This window comes from Sciurus carolinensis, chromosome 2, assembly GCF_902686445.1.
Source record: "Sciurus carolinensis chromosome 2, mSciCar1.2, whole genome shotgun sequence".
In the NCBI taxonomy this organism is placed as follows: Eukaryota; Metazoa; Chordata; class Mammalia; order Rodentia; family Sciuridae; genus Sciurus; species Sciurus carolinensis.
In genome coordinates, this window is record NC_062214.1 from 76,407,412 (window position 1) to 76,429,569 (window position 22,158).

General features: G+C 36.7%; 1 protein-coding gene across 5 annotated transcripts in view; it reads right to left on the reverse strand.

Moving 5' to 3' along the window:
* The window catches only part of Oca2 (OCA2 melanosomal transmembrane protein), a 389,761-nt gene that overhangs the window by 192,294 nt on the left and 175,309 nt on the right, over positions 1-22,158 (reverse strand). For all 5 annotated transcript variants that reach the window (XM_047540394.1, XM_047540395.1, XM_047540396.1 and 2 more), the window contains one exon: positions 20,971-21,098. In XM_047540394.1, the coding sequence (XP_047396350.1) occupies positions 20,971-21,098 (128 nt within the window). The remainder of the gene's footprint in view (positions 1-20,970; positions 21,099-22,158) is intronic.

Sequence of the window (22,158 nt, forward strand, 5' to 3'; positions counted from 1 at the left end):
TTGCTGGTTCTTCACAAGTAACATTGCAAGTGTAATATTGATAAACCTTTTGCAAAGGTAAGGAAACTGAGATTTGGAGGTATCAAGGTAACTTGCCCAATGTTTCATGACCAGGATGAGGCAAAGCTGATATCTGAACATAGATCTCTCTAAGGCTAAAGCTTGTCCTCCTGAACAGTATGCTCTAATAACCTGTTCACCTGATTGGGAAGAGCCAGTCCTGAACCTGGGGACTGCCCACAGGAGTGTACCATTTTGCCAGCATGCCAGAGTTGGCATCCAGCTGCACAGTGTGGTTGAAAGTGGTGATGATGATTAGAGGGGTCACCAAAGGAGAAGCAAAGCAAGGACCTGTTCTGTAAGGGTGAGTGGGAACAAAGCAGACAGGAGTGTTTGGGAGTGAAGTATCGGAGTTGAAAACATCAGAACTCTAAAATGGCTAACAATGCTTCTCCTTCTTCAGAAGGGATGGCCAGAGAGTCCCACCCAGGTGAGAGCACTCTCTGGTCAAAGTCCTGTCCAGATGAGTATTAGGCTGCCCCTCTGCACTGTGCTCGGGAGGCAAGCATGGGAACTGCAGATTCACAGGAGCCTCAACTGCCACACTTCAGACTAGCAAGTGGAAGAATCGCTGAACTTGCCAAAAACCCACCACCATTCACACAATACTTCAAGCAGACTTTGAAACACAGTAATAGTAAGCTCATTTCCCTGTTGGTTTTCTAGAATGATGATGTGGTGTCAAGATGTAAACCATTACATTAGATTAACTGCCAAAGACTCAGGTCAAAATGTGGAGGTTGGAAACTAAGGCAAGGGTGTGTCCCTTAGCTGGGGTTGGAGACCCTGCCTGTTAGTTTCAGCACCAAAAATGCCTCTCTGAATTAATACCCAGACCAACATGTATTCAGAATTCTTAGAAAACAGAAACCTTGCTGGACTGGTTTTGTTGACATTAATTTCAGGCACAAATGAAATCTTTGCTTTTTCTAGAGAAACACATATTGTATCTCTTGAATTGCCAGAAAAGGTTTCTAAAAACCAGTATAACTAAGTTTACAAAATTGCATTCTGATTTATTAAGTTGAATGTAATCAAAGATACTTGTACCTGCTCTATGGAATAAGATACTAAAGGAAACAACTAGACAAACTGTCTTGACTTAGTGCTTACATGTAGTAACTACCCAGTTCTTGTCACTGCAGTATAGTAATGAATATCATGAGAAGAAACAGAGACATAATGGCTTTGCCCAGTGTCAAGGTGACTAAATCAGTACAACCCACATGGCTCTTCTAATTGCCCAGGTTAGTACAGAAAAAAAACATTAAGAGGCAATTGGAAGGAATGAAGTTAGCTATAAAGAAGATACACATAACAAATTAAAGGCTTAAGAAGTCTAAAAAGATCTACAAATAAATTAAATATCCAGAAAGATAAATGTCATATAGCTCTTCTCATAGAGCCATGGTTATTCTCACACCCACAATTTCATGAGGCAGTGATAGGCACTGGGTAGCAGAGATGCCCAAGCCTGGCCCCAGCAGATTCCGCTTCCTCCTGGATTGTATGCTGAGGACTCTCCCAGCTTGGGAGTGCTCTAAGTATCATGATTAAAGAAATACAAAAGTAAAATTAATATTAGGGAAAAATACACCCAGATAAGGGATATGAACACCCACACACAGGGAGAAAAGTGCCAGAAGCAACAATTGTATTTCCCAAATATTCCAGACAGATTTTAAAGATGATGCTGATTGGTTAGACTTTGCTGTGGACTACATTTTTATATTAGAGAGGAGCTTTGAAATGTGCCTCAAGGAACATCCAGATGCTGAAGTAATTCATATTGCTTTGGAATTATTACTAGTTTAGAAATAAACAATCATTTACTCTAGGGAAAAAATAAAGTAGAAAAATTTAATGTGGGAAGCTTTACTTTGGAGTGGTCACATAAGAAGCCCCACTCCCACAGGAAAGAGAGAGAGAGAGAGAGAGAGAGAGAGAGAAAGATAGGAGGAGGAGGAGGAGGAGGAGGAGGAGGAGAAGAAGAAAAAGAAAATCTCTAAAATTGTCCTAAGGGTGAACCATCAGTCAGAAAGTAAATAGACATTAACTTCAAAGAAATCAGTTAAGAACATTGAAAGTAACTGGCATTATAACCCATTCCCTCTTCTCCCACTGCAGGCTCAGAATGATGTAGACTCCATGAAAATGTCCAAGAGGGTAGGGTTCCCCCTCCTCAGCTCATAGTAAGGACTACAAAGTTTCTGGGAGATAGAGGCCATCGGCATTTGTCTATGTTGTACAACCTAACTTCAGGAGAGTTTGGCAAGAAATCAGGGCATCTCTACCTCCACCCACCTGCCACTCATAAGGAAGATGTTCTACCTGGAAACATCAGATAAGAATACTAAGACCCTGACCCCTGATTGTCCTCACCCTTGCTCACTTGTAGGGCAGAGTTTCTATATCAAGAGAGGCAAGCCTGGGGGAATCCAAGATGGTGGACTAATACTGCTCCATAACTTGGGATTCCAGCAGACCACCAGTAGATCACCTGCTGCCCACTGCTACCAAGAAGTCCATTGTCACAGTACCCACAGGTTTGGTGACACAAGGCTGTCACCATTTTGGGACAACAGTCAGACCTGCAGGACCCCCAATCCGATCAACTGCACCCTGCCTTTAGGACACCCAACCTGACCAACTGTGCCCTGCCTCCAGGACCCTCAGCCTACCTATGCCCCACATGGACTCTGTACCAGTTCCCTGTGCTGTGGCTCCCCATTTGCCAATACATTTGGAAGCCAGGGCAGCCATTTTGGATTATCCTGGAAGCAGAAGCTGCCATCTTTAGGTGGGGCAAATCCCATCCTGAGACACCTGCTGGAGACTGGAAGCTCATTGTCAGGTACCTCTCATGCCTCAGGCTACTGAAGACTGGAGGTTTGAATACTATATGACTATTATAGTGTAGATTTTTTTTTCCTTTTTCAAAATTTTTAAGTTTTTATTTATTCATTTTTCTCGCTCTATTTTCCTCTTGTTTACCTGTTTCCTCAGAGTATCTTTCTCCCTTTTCTCATGCTAACAACCAACTTCCTTTGATTCTGCTTTTACTCTTCCTATGATCTCATACTTCTATACAGTCTTTTCTTATCCCATTTACAGTTACTTCCTACACTCCTCTCCTAATCTTTGTCCACCATTAGAAACTGTAGACCTCATTAAAAATCTATTGGTTATAATGTAGATAATAATCAAAATCATCCTCTCTGTTATTTATGACAATACAGTTAATGTCTTCAGACGGGTTATTTGGTTTAGGGCTGCATATTGTCTGTACTGGGTGCTGCTAATATTAATCTCCCCCTTAAAGGAGAGGTTTTGGAAACCTGAAGGGTCACTATAAGCCTATAGGGGGAAAACTGCAATGCCCCAGATCCACACTGCTAGAGGGGAAGACACATGAACGACATGAAAAAATAAGGGAACAAAGTGTTCCAAACAAACCAAGATTCTATATTAATAGAATCCAATGACAGAATGGTAGAAGAAATGTCAGAAAAGGAGTTCAAAATATACATAACCAATGATTTGCAAAGCAAAGGATGAAAAGGAGAGCAAATGCAGGCAATGAACCATCACTCCAATAAACAGTTGAAAGAGCAACTGCAGGAAGCAAAAGGTCATTTCAATAAAGAGATAGAGATTCTAAAAAAAACCAAACAGAAATCCTTGAAATGAAGGAAACAATAAACCAAATAAAAAACTCAATAGAAAGCATCACCAACAGACTTGATCACTTGGAGGACAGAACCTCAGACAATGAAGACAAAATATTTAATCTTAAAAATAAAGTTGATCAAATAGAGAAGATGGTAAGAAATCATGGACATAACATCCAAGAATTATGGGATATCATGAAAAGACCAAATTTAAGAAATATCGGGATTGAGGAAGGCACAGAGATATGAACCAAAGGAATGTAAAACCTATTCAATGAAATAATATCAGAAAATTTCCCAAACCTGAAAAATGAAATGGAAAATCAAATATAAGAGGTTTACAGAACACCAATTATAAAATTACAACAGACCCACACCACAGCACATTATAATGAAAATACCTAACATTCAAAATAAAGATAGAATTTTAAAGGTTGCAAGAGAAAAGCATCAGATTACATATAGAGGGGAACCAATATGGATATCAGCAGATTTCTCAGCCCAGACCCTAAAAGCTAGAAGGGCATGGACCAATATATTTCAAACTCTGAATGAACATGGTTGCCAACCAAGAATCTTATACCCAGCAAAACTTACCTTCAGAATTGAGGACAAAATAAAATCCTTCCATGATAATCAAAAGTTAAAAGAATTTACAATAGAAAGTCTGTGCTACAGAAAAATTTCAGCAAAATATTCCATGGGGAGCAAATGAAAAGCAACAATGTAAGTCAGGAAAGGGAGGAACTACCCTAAAGGTAAAACCAATCAAAGGAGAAACCAAGCCAAGTTAAAAACCAAAAAATAAGCCAAAATGACCAATAACACAAATCATATCTCAATAATAACCCTGAATATTAATGACCTAAACTCATTAATCAAAAGACATAGACTAGCAAATTGGATTAAAAAGAAAGACCCAATAATATTCTGCCTTTAAGAGAATGTTATAGAAAAAGACTTTCACAGATTAGAGGTGAAAGGATGGGAAAAAACATACCACACACATGGACTCAGTAAAAAAGCAGGGATTTCCATTCTTACATCAGATAAAGTGGACTTCAAGTCAAAGTTAATCAGAAGGGATAAAGAAGGACATTTAACACTGCTTAAGGTAACCATCAATCAGCAAGACATAATGATCTTAAATATTTATACCCCAAACAATGGCTCATCCATGTATGTCAAACAAATCCTTCTCAATTCCAGGAACCAAATAGACCACAACACAATAATTCTGGGTGACTTTAACAACCACTTTCACCACGTGATAGATCTTCCAAACAAAAACTGAACAAAAAACCAGAGAACTCAATAACACAATTAGTAGCTTAGACCTAATGGAAATATATAGAATATTCCGTCCATCAACAAGTGAATACACTTTTTTCTCAGCATCACATGAATCCTTCTCTAACATAGACCATATGTTATGCCACAAAGCAGCCCTTAGTTAATACAAAAAAAAAAAAAATTAGAGAGATACTACCTTGTATTCTATCAGATCACAATGGAATGAAATTAGAAATCAATGATAAAATTAAAAATAGAAACTACTCCAACACCTGTAAACTAAATAAATAATATGCTATTGAATGAAGCATGGATAACAGAAGATATCAAGAAGGAGATAAAAAAAATTCTTACAGGTAAAAGAGAAGAACAATAATACAACATATCAAAATCTCTGGGACACTCTGAATGTAGTACTAAGAGGAAAATTCATTGCACAGAGTGCATTTAAGAAGAGAATAAAAATTCAACAACTAAATGACCTAACATTACATCTCAAAGCCTAGAAAAAGAAAAACAGAACAACACCAAAAGTAATAGAAGACAGGAAATATTTTAAAATCAGAGCTGAAATCAATGAAATTGAAACAAGAGAAAAAATTCAAAAAATTGACAAAACAAAAAGTTGGTTCTTACTGTATAGAGGGAAAAGAGGGGTGTAAGGGTCGGGGGAAGGGGAAAAATAACAGAATGAATCAAACAGCATTACCCTATGTAATTTATGATTACACAAATGGTATGCCTTTACACCATGTACAAATAGAGAAACAACATGTATCCCATTTGTTTACAATAAAAAAAAAGTTGGTTCTTTGAAAAAGTAAGCAAAATAGATAAACCCTTAGTCACACTAATGAAGAGGAGAGATAAAATTCAAATTACTAAAATTCATGATTAAAAACAAAATATCATGACAGACACCATTGAAATATATAACATAATTAGAAGCTACTTTGAAAATCTATATTCCAACAAAATGGAAAAATCTCAAAGACATCAACAAATATTTAGAGACATATGATCCTCCCAAACTGAATCAGAAGGAAATACACAAGTTAAACAATCAATTTTCAAGCACCAAAATAGAAGAAGCCATCAAAATCCTACCAACAAAGAAAAGCCCAGGACCAGATGGATTCTCAGTTGAGTTCTACAACACCTTTGAAGAGGAACTTATACCAATACTCCTCAAAGTATCTCATGAAATAAAGGAGGAGGGAACCCTTACAAACTCATTTTATGAAGCCAGTAACACCCTGATACCCAAACCAGGCAAAGATGCATCAAGGAAAGAAAACTTTAGACAAATATCTCTGATGAACATAGATGCAAAAATACTTAACAAAATACTGACAAATGCATACAAAAACATATTAAAAAGTTAGTGCACCATGATTAAGTGGGGTTCACCCTAGGGATGCAAGGTTGATTCAACATCCAGAAATAAATAAATGTCATTCATCAAATCAATAGGCTTAAAGTTAAGAATCATATGATTACTTCAATAGATGCTGAGAAAGCATTTGCTAAAATATAGCATCCCTTCATGCTCAAAACACTAGAAAAAAATAGGAATAGTAGGAACATACCTCAACACTCTAAAGGCTATCTATGCTAAGCCCACGGCCAACATCATACTTAATGGAGGAAAAACTGAAAGCATTCCCCCTAAAAACTGGAACAAGATAGGGATGCCCTCCTTTACCACTTCTGTTCAACATCGTTCTTGAAACACTAGCCACAGCATTAGACAGACCAAAGAAATTAAAGGGATATGAATAGGAAAAGAAGAACCCAAGCTATCACTACTTTCTAATGACATGATTCTATACTTAGAGGATCCAAAAAAATCCACCAGAAAACTTCTAGAGGGTTTTCAAGATGGCGGACTAGAGGGCGGCTGCATTTCATGTTGCTCCAGGACTCAAGATTCAAAAGAGGAGATTGTGAGTGACTTGGGACCAACTCAAAGCCGCCGGGTGAGTTTCTCCCATTGGGGAGGCATCCCGGATGGGGCGGTAGCCCCGAAACGCAGGGAACTTTGTGAAGTAGAGTTGCTCGGCGAGACGCCCCTCCCCCCGCTGGAGCAGTAAACACGGACAGCGAAGCGGCGAAAAAAACGGAGCGAAAAAACGGCGGAGCGAAGTTTCCAGGACTGTGCACAGCTTCTCTAAGGAGGGGCAACCTAAGGAGACTCGTCTGCGAAGACACCCCTCCCCCCGCTGGAGCAGTGAACTCGGAAAGCAGGGAACTTTGCAGAGGAGGCTGCGCAACACACCGCCTGGTTTTGGAGCAATCTGCCGGGGCTCCTGCGGCTGCCAGAGAAAGAGTGGGGCAGCGAGCTATTTGGACTCAGCAACCGCCTGAACAACCGGGAGGGGGCTGTCCTGAGGAGGTGGAGGTGCGCAGTGAGTTGCTTGGTCTCCAAGCGCCCACACAGAACACCAGGTGGCTGCCTGGAGGAAGAGACGAGCAGCGGGTCACTGGGGCTTGGAGCATATGTACGAGGCTCTTAGTGACTGCTCAGAGGAGGGGTCACATAGCCAGGCGATTAGGTGCAAAGCACGGTCCGGTCTGGGGACCTAGGAACCTTTTCTTGAAAGAGCTACACAGAGACAAGCTGAGGGGCGGAGCGAAGGTTCCAGGACGGTGGGCAGCTTCTCTGAGGAGGGGCTACCTAAGGAGACTCATGTGCGAAGGGCAGGGCTCCCAGGCCCAGGAGGTAGGTCCAGGCCCCTGGAAACGTTGCCTGGGAAGACTACCGTGCCCAGGCGGTAGTTGTAAACTGAGGGGAACCTCTAGGAGGGGAACTGACCAGCGAGACCTCCCCACCGGGTGAGTCTTCCCCGCCGGGTGAGGTTTTCCCACAAGGACGGTAAAACCAGAGACACAGGCCCAAACAGGCCTTGCCTCAGCCCACAGTCTAGTTCCCCTTTGGATGACCATTGGTCAACAAATGGAGGCACCTCTGCCCACTAGCAGGGATTATACCCCATCCCTAGAGAGGCAGCTTCCTAGGGGAACACCGCAGTATCAACTTCCTCTAAGACTTCATGCTACTGAAGGATAAGAGGGGATTACACTAGCAATCTTCAGGGACATATAAGTCAATAGAGGAAATCTGCAACATCTCAGCAGTCCACTGACACCTGAACACATGAGAAAACAAGGGAAGAAAATGCCTCAAACAAATCTGGATGTTACATCAATAAAATCCAATGACAGCATGGCAGAGAGAAATTCAGAAAGGGAGTTCAGAATGTACATAATCAACATGATAAGAGAAGCAAACGATTGAAATGAAAGAGCAAATGCAGGCATTGAATGAACGCACCAATCGACAGTTAAAAGAGCAAATACAGGAAGCAAAAGACCATTTCAATAAAGAGTTAGAGATATTGAAAAAAAACCAAACAGAAATCCTTGAAATGAAGGAAACAATAAACGAAATTAAGAACTCCATAGAAAGCACAACCAATAGGATAGAACACCTGGAAGACAGAACCTCAGATATTGAAGACAAATATTTAACCTTGAAAACAAAGTCGAACAAACAGAGAAGATGGTAAGAAATCATGAACAGAATCTCCAAGAACTATGGAATATCATGAAAAGGCCAAATTTGAGAATTACTGGGATTGAGGAAGGCTTAGAGAAACAAACCAAAGGAATGAACAACCTATTCAATGAGATAATTTCAGAAAATTTCCCAAATCTGAAGAATGAAATAGAAAATCAAATTCAAGAGGCTTATAGGACTCCAGATACACAAAATTACAACAGACCCACACCAAGGCACATTATAATGAAAATACCTAACATACAAAATAAAGACAGAATCTTAAAGGCTGTGAGAGAAAAGAACCAAATTACATTCAGGGGGAAAACCAATACGGATATCAGCAGATTTTTCAATCCAGACCTTAAAAGCTAGAAGGGCCTGGAATAACATTTTTCAAGCCCTAAAAGAAAATGGATGCCAACCAAGAATCTTATACCCAGCAAAACTTACCTTCAGATTTGACGACGAAATAAAATCCTTCCATGATAAACAAAAGCTAAAAGAATTTACAAAAAGAAAGCCAGCATTACAGAACATTCTTAGCAAAATATTCCACGAAGAAGAGATGAAAAACAAAGAAGCAAATCAGCAAAGGGAGGAGATATCCTAAAGGAACTCTCAAATAAAGAGGAACCAAGTCGTGTCAAAAATAAACAAATAAATGAATAAAATGAGTCACATGACTGGGAATACAAATCATATCTCAATAATAACCCTGAATATTAATGACCTGAATTCATCAATCAAAAGACATAGACTGGCAGTTTGGATAAAAAAGAAAGATCCAACAATATGTTGCCTGCAAGAGACTCATCTCTTAGAAAGAGATACCCAAAGACTAAAGGTGAAAGGATGGGAAAAAACTTACCATGCACATGGACCCAGCAAAAAAGCTGGGGTAACCATCCTCATTTCAGATAAAGTGGACTTCAAGCCAAAGTTAATCAGAAGGGATAAAGAAGGACATTTCATACTGCTTAAGGGAACCATAAATCAGCAAGATATAACAATCATAAATATCTATGCCCCAAACAGTGGCTCACCATGTATGTCAAACAAATCCTTCTCAGTCTCAGAAACCAAATAGACCATAACACAATAATACTAGGTGATTTTAACACGCCTCTCTCACCACTGGACAGATCTTACAAACAAAAATTGAACAAAGAAACCATAGATCTCAATAACACAATCAATAATTTAGACTGAACAGACATTCATAGAATATACCATCCAACCAAGAGCGAATACACTTTCTTCTCAGCAGCACATGGATCCTTCTCTAAAATAGACCATATATTATGCCACAAAGCAAATGTTAGCAAATACAAGAAGATAGAGACACTTCCTTGTATTTTATCAGACCATAATGGATTGAAACTAGAAATAAATGAAAGAGTAAAAAACAGAAATTACTCCAACACCTGGAGATTAAACAATATGCTATTATATGATGAATGGATAACAGAAGATATTAGGAAGGAAATTAAAAATTCTTAGAGGTCCATGAGAACAAAGAAACATCATATCAAAATCTCTGGGACACTATGAAAGCAGTACTTAGAGGAAAATTTATTTCATGGAGTGCATTCAATAAAAGAAGCAAACTCAACAAATAAAACAACCTAACACTACAGCTCAAAGCCCTAGAAAAAGAAGAAACAGACCAACACCAAAAGCACTAGAAGACAGGAAATAGTTAAACTCAGCTGAAATCAACGAAATTGAAACAAAAGAAACAATACAAAAAATTGACAAAATAAATAGTTGGTTCTTCGAAAAAATAAACAAAATTGATAAACCTTTAGCCACACTAACAAAGAGAAGTCGAGAGAAAACTCAAATCACCAAAATTCGGAATGAACAAGGAAATATCACAACAGACACGATTGAAATACAAAACATAATTAGAAGCTATTTTGAAAATCTATACTCCAACAAAATAGAAAATTTCGAAGACATCAACAGGTTTCTAGAGACCTATGAATTGCCTAAACTGAACGAGGAGGACATACACAATTTAAATAGACCAATTTCAAGTAATGAAATAGAAGAAGTCATCAAAAACCTACCAACAAAGAAAAGTCTGGGACCTGATGGTTTCTCAGCCAAGTTCTACAAAACCTTTAAAGAAGAACTCATTCCAATACTTTTCAAAGTTTTCCATAAAATAGAAGAGGAGGGAACCCTCCCAAACTCATTCTAAGAAGCCAATAATCACCCTGATACCTAAACCAGACAGAGACACATCGAGGAAAGAAAATTTCAGACCAATATCCTTAATGAACATCGATGCAAAAATTCTCAACAAAATTTTAGCAAATTGCATACAAAAACATATTAAAAAGATAGTGCACCATGATCAAGTGGGTTTCATCACAGGGATGCAAGGTTGGTTCAACATCAGAAAATCAATAAATGTCATTCACCATATCAACAGACTTAAAGTCAAGAATCACATGATTATTTCAATAGATGCAGAAAAAGCATTTGATAAAATACAGCACCCCTTCATGCTCAAAACACTTGAAAAAATAGGGATAGTGGAACGTTCCTTAACACTGTAAAGGCCATCTATGCTAAGCCCATGGCTAATATCATTCTCAATGGTGAAAAACTGAAAGCATTCCCCCTAAAATCTGGAACAAGGCAGGGATGCCCTCTCTCACCACTTCTATTCAATATTGTCCTTGAAACTCTAGCCAGAGCAATTAGACAGATCAAAGAAATTAAAGGGATATGAATTGAAAAAGAAGAACTCAAACTATCCCTATTTGCCGATGATATGATTATATACTTAGAGGAACCAGGAAATTCCACCAGAAAACTCTTAGAACTCATAAGTGAATTCAGTAAAGTAGCAGCATACAAGATCAATGCTCATAAATCCAATGCATTTTTATACATAAGTGATGAATCTTCAGAAAGAGAAGTTAGGAAAACTACCCCATTCACAATAGCCTCGAGAAAAATAAAATACTTGGGAATCAATCTCACAGAAGAGGTGAAAGACCTCTACAATGAGAACTACAGAACACTAAAGAAAGAAATTAAAGAACACCTTAGAAGATGGAAAGATCTCCCATGTTCCTGGATAGACAGAATTAATATTGTCAAAATGGCCATACTACCAAAAGTGCTATACAGATTCAATGCAATTCCAATTAAAATCCCAACGATGTACCTTACAGAAGTAGAACAAGCAATCATGAAATTCATCTGGAAGAATAAGAAACCCAGAATTGCTAAAGCAATCCTTCGCAGGAAAAATGAAGCAGGGGGTATTGCAATACCTGAACTTCAACTATACTACAAGCAATAGTAACAAAAACGGCATGGTATTGGTACCAAAATGGAAAGGTGGATCAATGGTACAGAATAGAGGACACGGACACAAACCCAAATAAATATAATTTCTCATACTAGACAAAGGGGCCAAAAATATGCAATGGAGAAAGATAGCCTCTTCAACAAATGGTGCTGGGAAATTGGAAATCCATATGCAACAGAATGAAAACTAAACCCATATCTCTCACCATGCATGAAACTAACTCAAAATGGATTAAGGACCTCGGAATCAGACCAGAGACCCTGCATCTTATAGAAGAAAAAGTAGGTCCAGATCTTCAACATGTCCGCTTAGGACCAGACTTTCTCAACAGGACTCCCATAGCACAAGAAATAAAAGCAAGAATCAATAACTGGGATAGATTCAAACTAAAAAGCTTTCTCTCAGCAAAGGAAACTATCAGCAATGCGAAGAAAGAGCCTACAGAGTGGGAGAAAATCTTTGCCAATCATACTTCAGATGGAGCACTAATCTCCAGAATCTATAAAGAACTCAAAAAACTCAACACCAAGACTACAAATAACCCAATCGACAAATGGTCTAAGGAAATGAACAGACACTTCACAGAAGAAGACCTACAAACAATCAACAAACATATGGAAAAATGTTCAACATCTCTAGTAATAAGAGAAATGCAAATCAAAACCACCCTAAGATTTCATCTCACCCCAATCAGAGTGGCGATTATCAAGAATACAAGCAACAACAGGTGTTGGCAAGGATGTGGGGAAAAAGGTACACTCATACATTGCTGGTGGGGTTGCAAATTAGTGCAGCCACTCTGGAAGGCAGTATGGAGATTCCTTAGAAAACTTGGAATGAACCTACCATTTGACCCAGCTATCCCACTCCTTGGCCTATACCCAAAGGACTTAAAATCAGCATACTACAGAGATACAGCCACATCAATGTTCATTGCTGCTCAATTCACCAATAGCCAGATTGTGGAACCAACCTAGATGCCCTTCAGTTGATGAATGGATAAAGAAACTGTGGCATATATATACAATGGAATATTACTCAGCCATAAAGAATGATAAAATTATGGCATTTGCAGGCAAATGGACGAAATTGGAGAATATCATGCTAAGTGAGATAAGCCAATCTCAAAAGACCAAAGGAAGAATGATCTCACTGATAAGTGGATGATGATACATAATGGGGCGTGGGAGGAGTTAGTTTTAGGGTTAGAGTGAGGGTTAGGGAGGGGGGCAAGAATGGGGGAAGGAAGGACTGTATAGAGGGAAAAGGGGGATTGGAGGGGTGGGGGGAAGGGGAAAAAATAACAGAATGAATCAACAGCATTACCCTATGTAAATTTATGATTACACAAATGGTCTGCCTTTACGCCATGTACAAACAGAGAAACAACATGTATCCCATTTGTTTACAATAAAAATAAATAAAGAAAGAAAAAAGAAAAACAAAGGAAGACTGATCTCACTGATAAGTGGATGATGATACATAATGGGGCGTGGGAGGGGTTAGTTTTAGGGTTAGAGTGAGGGTTAGGGAGGGGGGCAAGAATGGGGGAAGGAAGGACTGTATAGAGGGAAAAGAGGGATGGGAGGGGTGGGGTAAGGGGAAAAATACAGAATGAATCAACCAACATCACCCTATGTAAATTTATGATTACACAAATGGTATGCCTTACTCTATGTACAAACAGAGAAACACATGTATCCCATTTGTTTACAATAAAAAATAAAAATAAAAAAAAGAAAACTTCTAGAACTAATAAATGAATTGAGCAAAGTAGCAAGATATAAAATCCACATGTATAAACCTAATGTATTTCTATTCATAAGTGATGAATACTCTGAAAGAGAAATTAGGAAAACTACTCCATTCACAATAACCTCAAAAAAATAAAATAAAATACTTGGGAATCAATCTAACAAAAGATGGGAAAGACCTCTACAAAGAAATCTACAGAACACTAAAGAAAGAAATTAAAGAAAATTTTAGAAGATGGAAGATCTCCCATGTTCTTGGATAGGCAGAATTAACATTGTCAAAATGGCCATTCTACCAAAGGTGCTATACATATTTAATGCAATTGCAATTAAAATCTCAATGATGTTTCTTGTAGAAATAGAGAAAGCAAATATGAAATTCATCTGGAAGCATAAAAGACCCAAAATAGCCAAAGCAATCCTGAGAAAAAAGAGTGATGCAGGAGATACCACAATACCAGACCTTAAATTCTACTATAGAGCAATAGTAACATGGTATTGGCACCAAAATAGACAGGTAGACCAATGGTACAAAATAGAAGACACAGAGAAAACCCACATAAGTACAGTTATCTCATACTAGACAAGGGTGCCAAAAACATACAATAGAGAAAAGATAGCCTGTTCAACATATGGTGCTGGTAAAATGGGAAATCCATATGTAATAAAATGAAATTAAACCCCTACCTCTCATCCTGAACAAAACTCAACTCAAAATGGATCAAGGGTCTAGGAATTAGACCTGAGACCCTTCACCGAATAGAAGAAAAGTAGGCCTGAATCTTCATCATGTTCGCTTAGGAACTGACTTCCTTAATAAGATTCTCAAAGTATAAGAAATCAAAGCAAGAATCAATAAATGGGATGAATTCAAACTAAAAAGCTTTTCTCAGCAAAGAAAACAATCAATAATGTGAAAAGAGAGCTACAGAGTGGGAGAAAATCTTTTCCACATGCACTTCAGATAGAGCACTAATCTCCAAAATTTATAAAGAACTTAAAAATCTTTACACCAAAAATACAAAGAACCCAAACAATAAATGGGCTAAGGAACTAGGCAGACACTTCACAGAAAAAGATATACAAGCAATCAACAAATATATAAAAAAGGGTTCATCATCTCTAGTAATTAGAGAAATGCAAATCAAAACCACCATAAGATTACATCTAACTCCAATTAGAATGATTATTATCAAGAACACATGCAATAATAAGTGTTGGCATGGATGTGGGGTAAAGGCACACCCATACATTGCTGGTGGAGTTACAAATTGGTGCTTCCACTCTGAAAAGCACTATGGAGATTCCTTAGAAAACTTAGAATGAAATCACCATTTGACCCAGCTATCCCATTCCTCTGTTTATAGCCAAAGGACTTAAAATCAGCATACTACAGTAAAGCAGCCACATCAATGTTTAGAGCAGCTAAGTCACAATAGCTAAATTGTGGAACCCACCTAGATACCCTTCAATTTATGAATGGATAAAGAAACTGGTGTATACACACAATGGAATGTTAGTCAGCCATAAAGAATAAAATTATGCCATTTGCTTGTAAATGGATGGAGTTAGAGAATATCATGCTAAGTGAAATAAGCCAGTTCCAAAAAACCAAAGACCAATGTTTTCTCTGATAAGTGAATGATGATACAGAAGCAGGGGGTGGTAAGAGAAGAATGGAGGTGCTTTGGATTATGTAGAGGGAAATGGTACGGGAAGAGTGGGGGAAGGAAAGATAGTGGACTGAGACAGACGTTATTATCCTATATACATGTATGATTACATGAATGGTGTGAATCTACACTGTGTACAACTATAGAAATGCAAAGTTGTACCCCATTTGTGTACAATGAATAAAAATGCAGTCTGTAAAAATAATAAATAATAAATAAATAAATGAGAGAGAGAGGCAAACCACGAAGACCCGAGACTACTGCCTCTACCCTCTACACATAAAGCAGAGGTGTCATCCTGGGAGAAGGTCACTGTCCCTTCCTCTGGAATAGTGCCTCAGAGGTTTTTGCCCAGGAGGAAAGGCACCCTTTTGTATTGGTCTATTATCCAAAATATGCAAAGAAATCTTAAGTCTCAACAATAAGAAAGCAAACAATCTGATTTTAAAATGAGCCAAAAAAGATAACAAATTGACATATGAAAAGATGCTCCACAAGAAAAAGGAACAATTTTACACTGTTTTGGTGGATTTGTAAATTAGTACAACCATTGTGGAAATCAATGGGGAGGTTCCTCAAAAGACTCAAAGTGGAACCTTCATATGACTCAGCTATCCACTCCTTAGTATTTATCCTGAAGAATTAAATCATCATGCAATAGTGATATATGCATGTCCATGTTTATAGCAGCATAATTCACAATAGCCACACTATGGAACCAGCCTAGGTATCCATCACTGGATGAATGGATAAAGAAAATGTGGTACATACACATGGAGTTTTATTCAGCTATTAATAAAAATGAAATTATGTCATTTGCAGGAAAATGAATGGAACTTAAGAACACTATCTTAAGCAAAATAAATCAAACTCAGAGAGTCAAGGTTCATATGTCTTCTCTATATGTGCAACTAGAGAGGAAAAAGACAAGAAAAGTGAAGAGGATCGCATGAAAATCAAAGAGAGATCAGTAAAGTAGAGGAAAGGGACCAGGGAGTGGGAAGAGAAGGGGAAAGGGGAAATATACTAGGGAATAATATTGGCAAAATTATATTGTTATATTGTATGCATGCACAAATATGTAACAACAAATCCCAGTACTGGATACAACTATGATGCATCAATTTAAAAATGTAGAGGGAAAAAAAAAGAAATTCACAACCCTGACAACAACAAACGTTGGTGAGGATGTAGAGCAACAAGAATTCTCAGTCCTTGCTGGTGGGAATGCAAAACGGTACAATCATTTAAGGAGATTAAACACTCTTACCTTACAATCCGTTAATTGTACTCCTTCAAGTTTACTCAATGGAACTGAAAACTTAACGTTCACACAGAAACTTGCATGTGGATGTTTCTAGCAGCTTTATTTATCATTGCTAAAACTTGGAAGCAGTCAAGAAGCCCTCACGTAGGCCAATGGATAAATGAACTAGTCATCAGATAATGGACTATGGCTCATTGTTAAAAAGAAATGAGTTATCAACCGTGAGAAGACATGGAGGAAACTCAAATGCATATTGTTAAATGAAAGAAATCAATATGAAAAAGTTCCATACTGTATAATTCCAATTCTAGGATATTTTGGCTCAAAACTATGGATATGGTAAAAAAAAAAAAATAGTAGTTATTATGTGTTGGAGGGGGAGGAATAGCTTGAACACAGAGGATGAGTAGCACTGAAGTTATCCTGTAGGACACATATTGGTGGATACCTGTCATTATACCTTTGTCCAAAACCACAGAATGTACATTGCCAAGCATGAACCCTAACAAACTGTGGACTTTGAATGATGACATCTGTGTAGGCTCGATTGTGAGAAATGCACCACACTAGTAGGGAACATTGATAACAGGAGAGGCTGTGCATCTGTGTGGGAGGAGGTTGGGAGCAGAGAGTAAATCTCCATAGCTTCCTCACCATGTTGCTGTGAACCTACAACTGTTCTTAAAATAATAATAATAATTCTTAAAAAAGAAATCAGCTGGAAATTAGTGAAGCCTAAAAGTTGTGTGTGATACCAACAAACATCTTAACAGAGAGATCAGGGAAATATAAAAGATAAACTTTTTTAAAAAATTGAAAAACACTGACTATAAATACTACCCTTTCGGTATTTACATCAAACATAAATTGAATAAATATACCAAATAAAAAGAAGGTATTGGCTGAATGGGTTTTTTAAAAATGTAATCCAGCTGTCAGGTTAGATTCAAAGACCCAAAGAGATTGAAAGGAAAAGGCTGGAAAAGAATATATTGCACAAATAGTAGCAACAACCAAAAAAAAATCCCAACAACTACAGTGGCTGTGTAAATATAAAACTGAGACAAAATTGTTTCTAGAGGCAAAAAAAAAAAAAAAAAATTTTCATAATGATTCATACACATGAAATCAGCAACAGCCCTCCAGGAAGATGAATCAGCATCTACAGTTGCTAAAATATAAGATTAAAATTTCTAGTTTTTCAACAATAATTACAAGATATGAAGGAGGAGGAAGAAGATAGTGACCCATACTCTGGGGTAGAAAATGTCATTGAGGGGGTTGGACATTGAATTTAGTAAAATTTCAAAGCGAATTTTGAATATGCTCATAGAACTAAATGAAATCATGCCTACAGAATTGAAAAGTGACAGCAGTCGTGCATTAAATAGAGAATATCATAAAAAGATAAAGATTATTTTTAAGAGAACAGAATGGTAATTTTGGAATTGAAAAATACAAGTGAAAAACCAACTAGGTCATCTCAATAGCAGATTTGAAATGACACAAAAAGACTTACTGAAAATGAAATAGATCAATAGAAAGTATGTAATCTGAAGAACACAGAGAAAAAAGAATGAAGAAAAATAAAATATAAAAAAATTATAGGACACAATCTAGCAAATCAACATGTATATAATGGGAGCTTCAGAAAGAAGAATACATTTTAAGGGAAAAGAGAGAAAACATTTATGAAAAAAATAATAACCCAAACTATCCAATACCCATATTTGATTAAAAGTGCTAGAGACCTGAAAAGCTAAAAAGAAAAAAATAACAAGTAGAATAAACACCGAGAGATCCACTCCTTGATGCAACATAATCGAACTACTAAAAGACAAAATAAAACCTCAAAAGCAGAAACAGAAAAGTTACTTGATATGCACAAGGGGAAAACAATATAGCTAAGAGCTGACTTCCCATAAGAAAAAATGGAGAACAGCAGGCAGCAGGACGATACCTAGGACTGCCGAAAGGAAACTACCAAGAATTCTGCAGAGATCAAGCAAAACAGCACTTTGACAATCAAAGCAATATAAAGACATTTGTGTATCTGCAAAGACAGAGAATTTGCCACTAGCAGATTTGCTTTACAAGATATACTGAAAGAAATTCTTCAGGGTGACTCCCACATGACAGCTTAAATTCATACAAAGCAATGAAGAGTTCTGGAAAAGGTAAGTACTGAGGATAGATGATAGATAGATGAGAGATAGGTAGATAGAAGATAAAACTATATATTTCTCTTTTTTAATTGACTTAAAATACATTTCATAAAATAATAATAAAACTGTATATTAGGCATATAACATAAAGATATAACACTGGACAAGAATGGCACAAAGGAGAGAGGACAAAATGGAAATATGGGCAAGATTTCTATATTTTGTCAGAAGTTAGTATTAGTTCAATATATGTACATATATATATACACACACATATATATGTATATGTAATACATATTTGTAATAAATCAAGATGTGTATTTAACCCATAGAGCAGTTAAAAATAATTCAAAAATACAACTTTAAAAAAATAAACAAAGAAGAGAATTAAAATAGTACACAAGAAAAATACCCACACGAAATAAAGAAATGAAGGAGAGAGGAATAAATAATATATGAGACAATGAAAATATTAAAGCAGCATACATGAACCCAACCATAACAAAATTTTATTAAACATAAATGAATTACACATTTCAATCAAAAGGGAGAAGATTGTCAGATTGGATTCTTTTTAAATGATAAAAAAAAGTAATAAAAAATGAACTGAGTTGGCTTTACCAATATCAGACAAAATACACTAAGCCAACATTATCACCAGAGAAAAAGAGGGGCATTTGATAATGATAAAAGTGAGATTCATTTGGATGTAACAACAGGACCCAAGATATACGAAGCAAAAACTGACACATTTGAAAGGAAAAATACATAATTCAGCTATACAAGTTGGAGATTGGAATATCTCACTTTTAGAACAATTATCCAGAATATCAGTAATGTATAGAAGAGTTAAACAAAAATATTAACAGGCATGAATTTTATGACATTTATAGAACATTCCAGTAAACAACAGCAGAACACACTTACCTTTCAAGCAGAAGAAAACAGACCAATGCTATAGTGACCACAAAACAAACCTCAATAAAATTAAAAGGATTGAAACCATACAAAGTGTGTCCTGTGACCACAACTGAATTAAACCAAAAACCAAAAGCAGAGTGAAGCATGGATGATTCCTAATATTTGGAACTTTAAAAATATACTTTTTAAATAATCCATAAAACAAAAATAAATTACATGGAAAATTAGAAAATAATTTTTCATTTTCACTAAATGAAAATGAAAGTATAATACATGCTAACTTTAGGGAATGCAAAAAGCAATGATTTAGAAGGAATCACTGGGGAGTAGTATTTTTCTGTCAGTAAAACTTTGAGGAAGTCACAAATTCATAAATAGTCTCAAGATTAAAATATGTTGTGAATAATTCTGCAAAAACAATTGTAACTGAAACAACACCTATTGTTCCATGCCAGCACAGAAGTATTCAAATATAATAGGAACAGAACTACATTAAAAAATTAAAGGTACTGTTCCCTAGCCAGGCACGGTGGCTTATACCTGTAATCCCAGAAAACTCAGGAGGGTGAGGCAGGAGGATCAAGAGTTCAAAGCCAGCCTCAGCAAAAGAGAGGCACTAAGCAACTCGGGGAGACCCTGTCTCTAAATAAAATACAAAATAGGGCTGGGGGTGTGGCTCAGTGGTTGAGTGTCTCTGAGTTCAATCCCTGGTACCCTCCCCACTCCCAGAAAAAAGTAATATTACCCTGTAAACTTGCTGTCATAAGTCATTTTTCTCCAGATGCAACTTTGAGCAAATTCTACTTTTCTATTGACATATAATAATTGTACATATTATGGGAAATGGTATGATGATTTGATAGACCTATACCTATACAATGTATAATGTTCAAATCAGGATAGTCAGCATTTCCATCTCCTTAAACATTTCAGATCATTCTCCTTTATAGCAAATGAAATTAGAAAAGTTTACAAGCCACAAAGAGATTGTGCAAAGAGGAAGGGGGAGGAGAAAGAGGAGGAGGAGGAGGAGGAGGAAGGAGGAGGAGGAGGAAGGAGGAGGAGGAGCAGCAACCAAATTGTTTCAACAAAAATATTTAAAAGGCTTAGGTAAAAATTGGTTAACTTAAAATAGTCCAACTACAAAATTCATAATTTTCTACTTAGTAATATGTAGAAAAACTTACAGACTTAGACTTTCATCATTTACTAAATAAAATATGAAATTCAAAAATCAGATAAAAGATAACATTGCAAAGTTCTAAAGTCTTACCTCCATCAATACAAAGAGTGCAGCAAAGAACAGAAGGGTTGCCCATTCCACTCTGTGTAGAATTATCTCAAAATCATGGATATCAGCTAAAATCAGCAACCAGATGGCACCCAGAATAGCAATCCACCCTGAAAATCAAGAAAATAGAGATATATGTGTTCAATTGTTAACAGACCAATTAATTTTTCTTCTCTGATTAATCCCTTATTGAGGATAACTGATATGCTGCAAACTACATGTTTTTAAATGAATAATTTCTATTTTGATTTATGTGTAGATTCATTAAACCAACACTATAATCAACACAATGCACATATTCATTACTGCCCAAGGTTCACGCATGCCCATGCTCTCTACCCTCCAGGTCCCATGGCCCCACACACTCAGTAAACTATTCATCCCTTTTCTTTCACTATGGATTAGTTTACCTTTTCTGTTTTCTGTGAATATAGATTTTCTATTTATCACATAGTATGTATATTTTTCTGCTTCTCAAAGGATAGATCATGTTAGAAAATCAACAGCATAATTGTTTTAAGATTCTTTGGTGTTGGTCTGTGGATCAATAGTTCATTCTTTGTCATTGCTTACTGTACACCATGATATGGCTAGGACGCATTGTACCATTCACCCTTTGATGGATCTTTGGATTGTTTCATGTTCAACTGTTACAACTGAGTGTGCTATTAACATTCATATACAATTCCTTGTATATATATATATATATATATATATATATATATATATATATGCTTTTCATTCTCTTGGGTAAATATCTAGGAATGCTTGGATCATATGAGGTTAATATCATGGAATGTTGTATGGAATACTTATTTCTTAATTTTTATTTTTTAGAGACCGCATTTTGATTCATTGTATCATTTCATTTCTATGGTTGTGCACAATGTAGATTCATACCATTCATGTAATCATACATGTACACAGGGAATTTCCATTTAAGAAATGAAAAACTGTTTTCCAAAAGGGTTATATCATTTTACAATCCCACCGGCTGACAGAGTCAATGAAACCCAAAATAAGCAGAAGAAAAGAAATAACAAAGATTGAAACAAGAATCAATGAAATAGAAAAATGGAAAATACTGGGGAAAAGCAATGATACCAAAATCTGGTTCTTTGAGAAAATCAATAACACTAATATACTTAGCCAATCTGAATAGGATAAAAA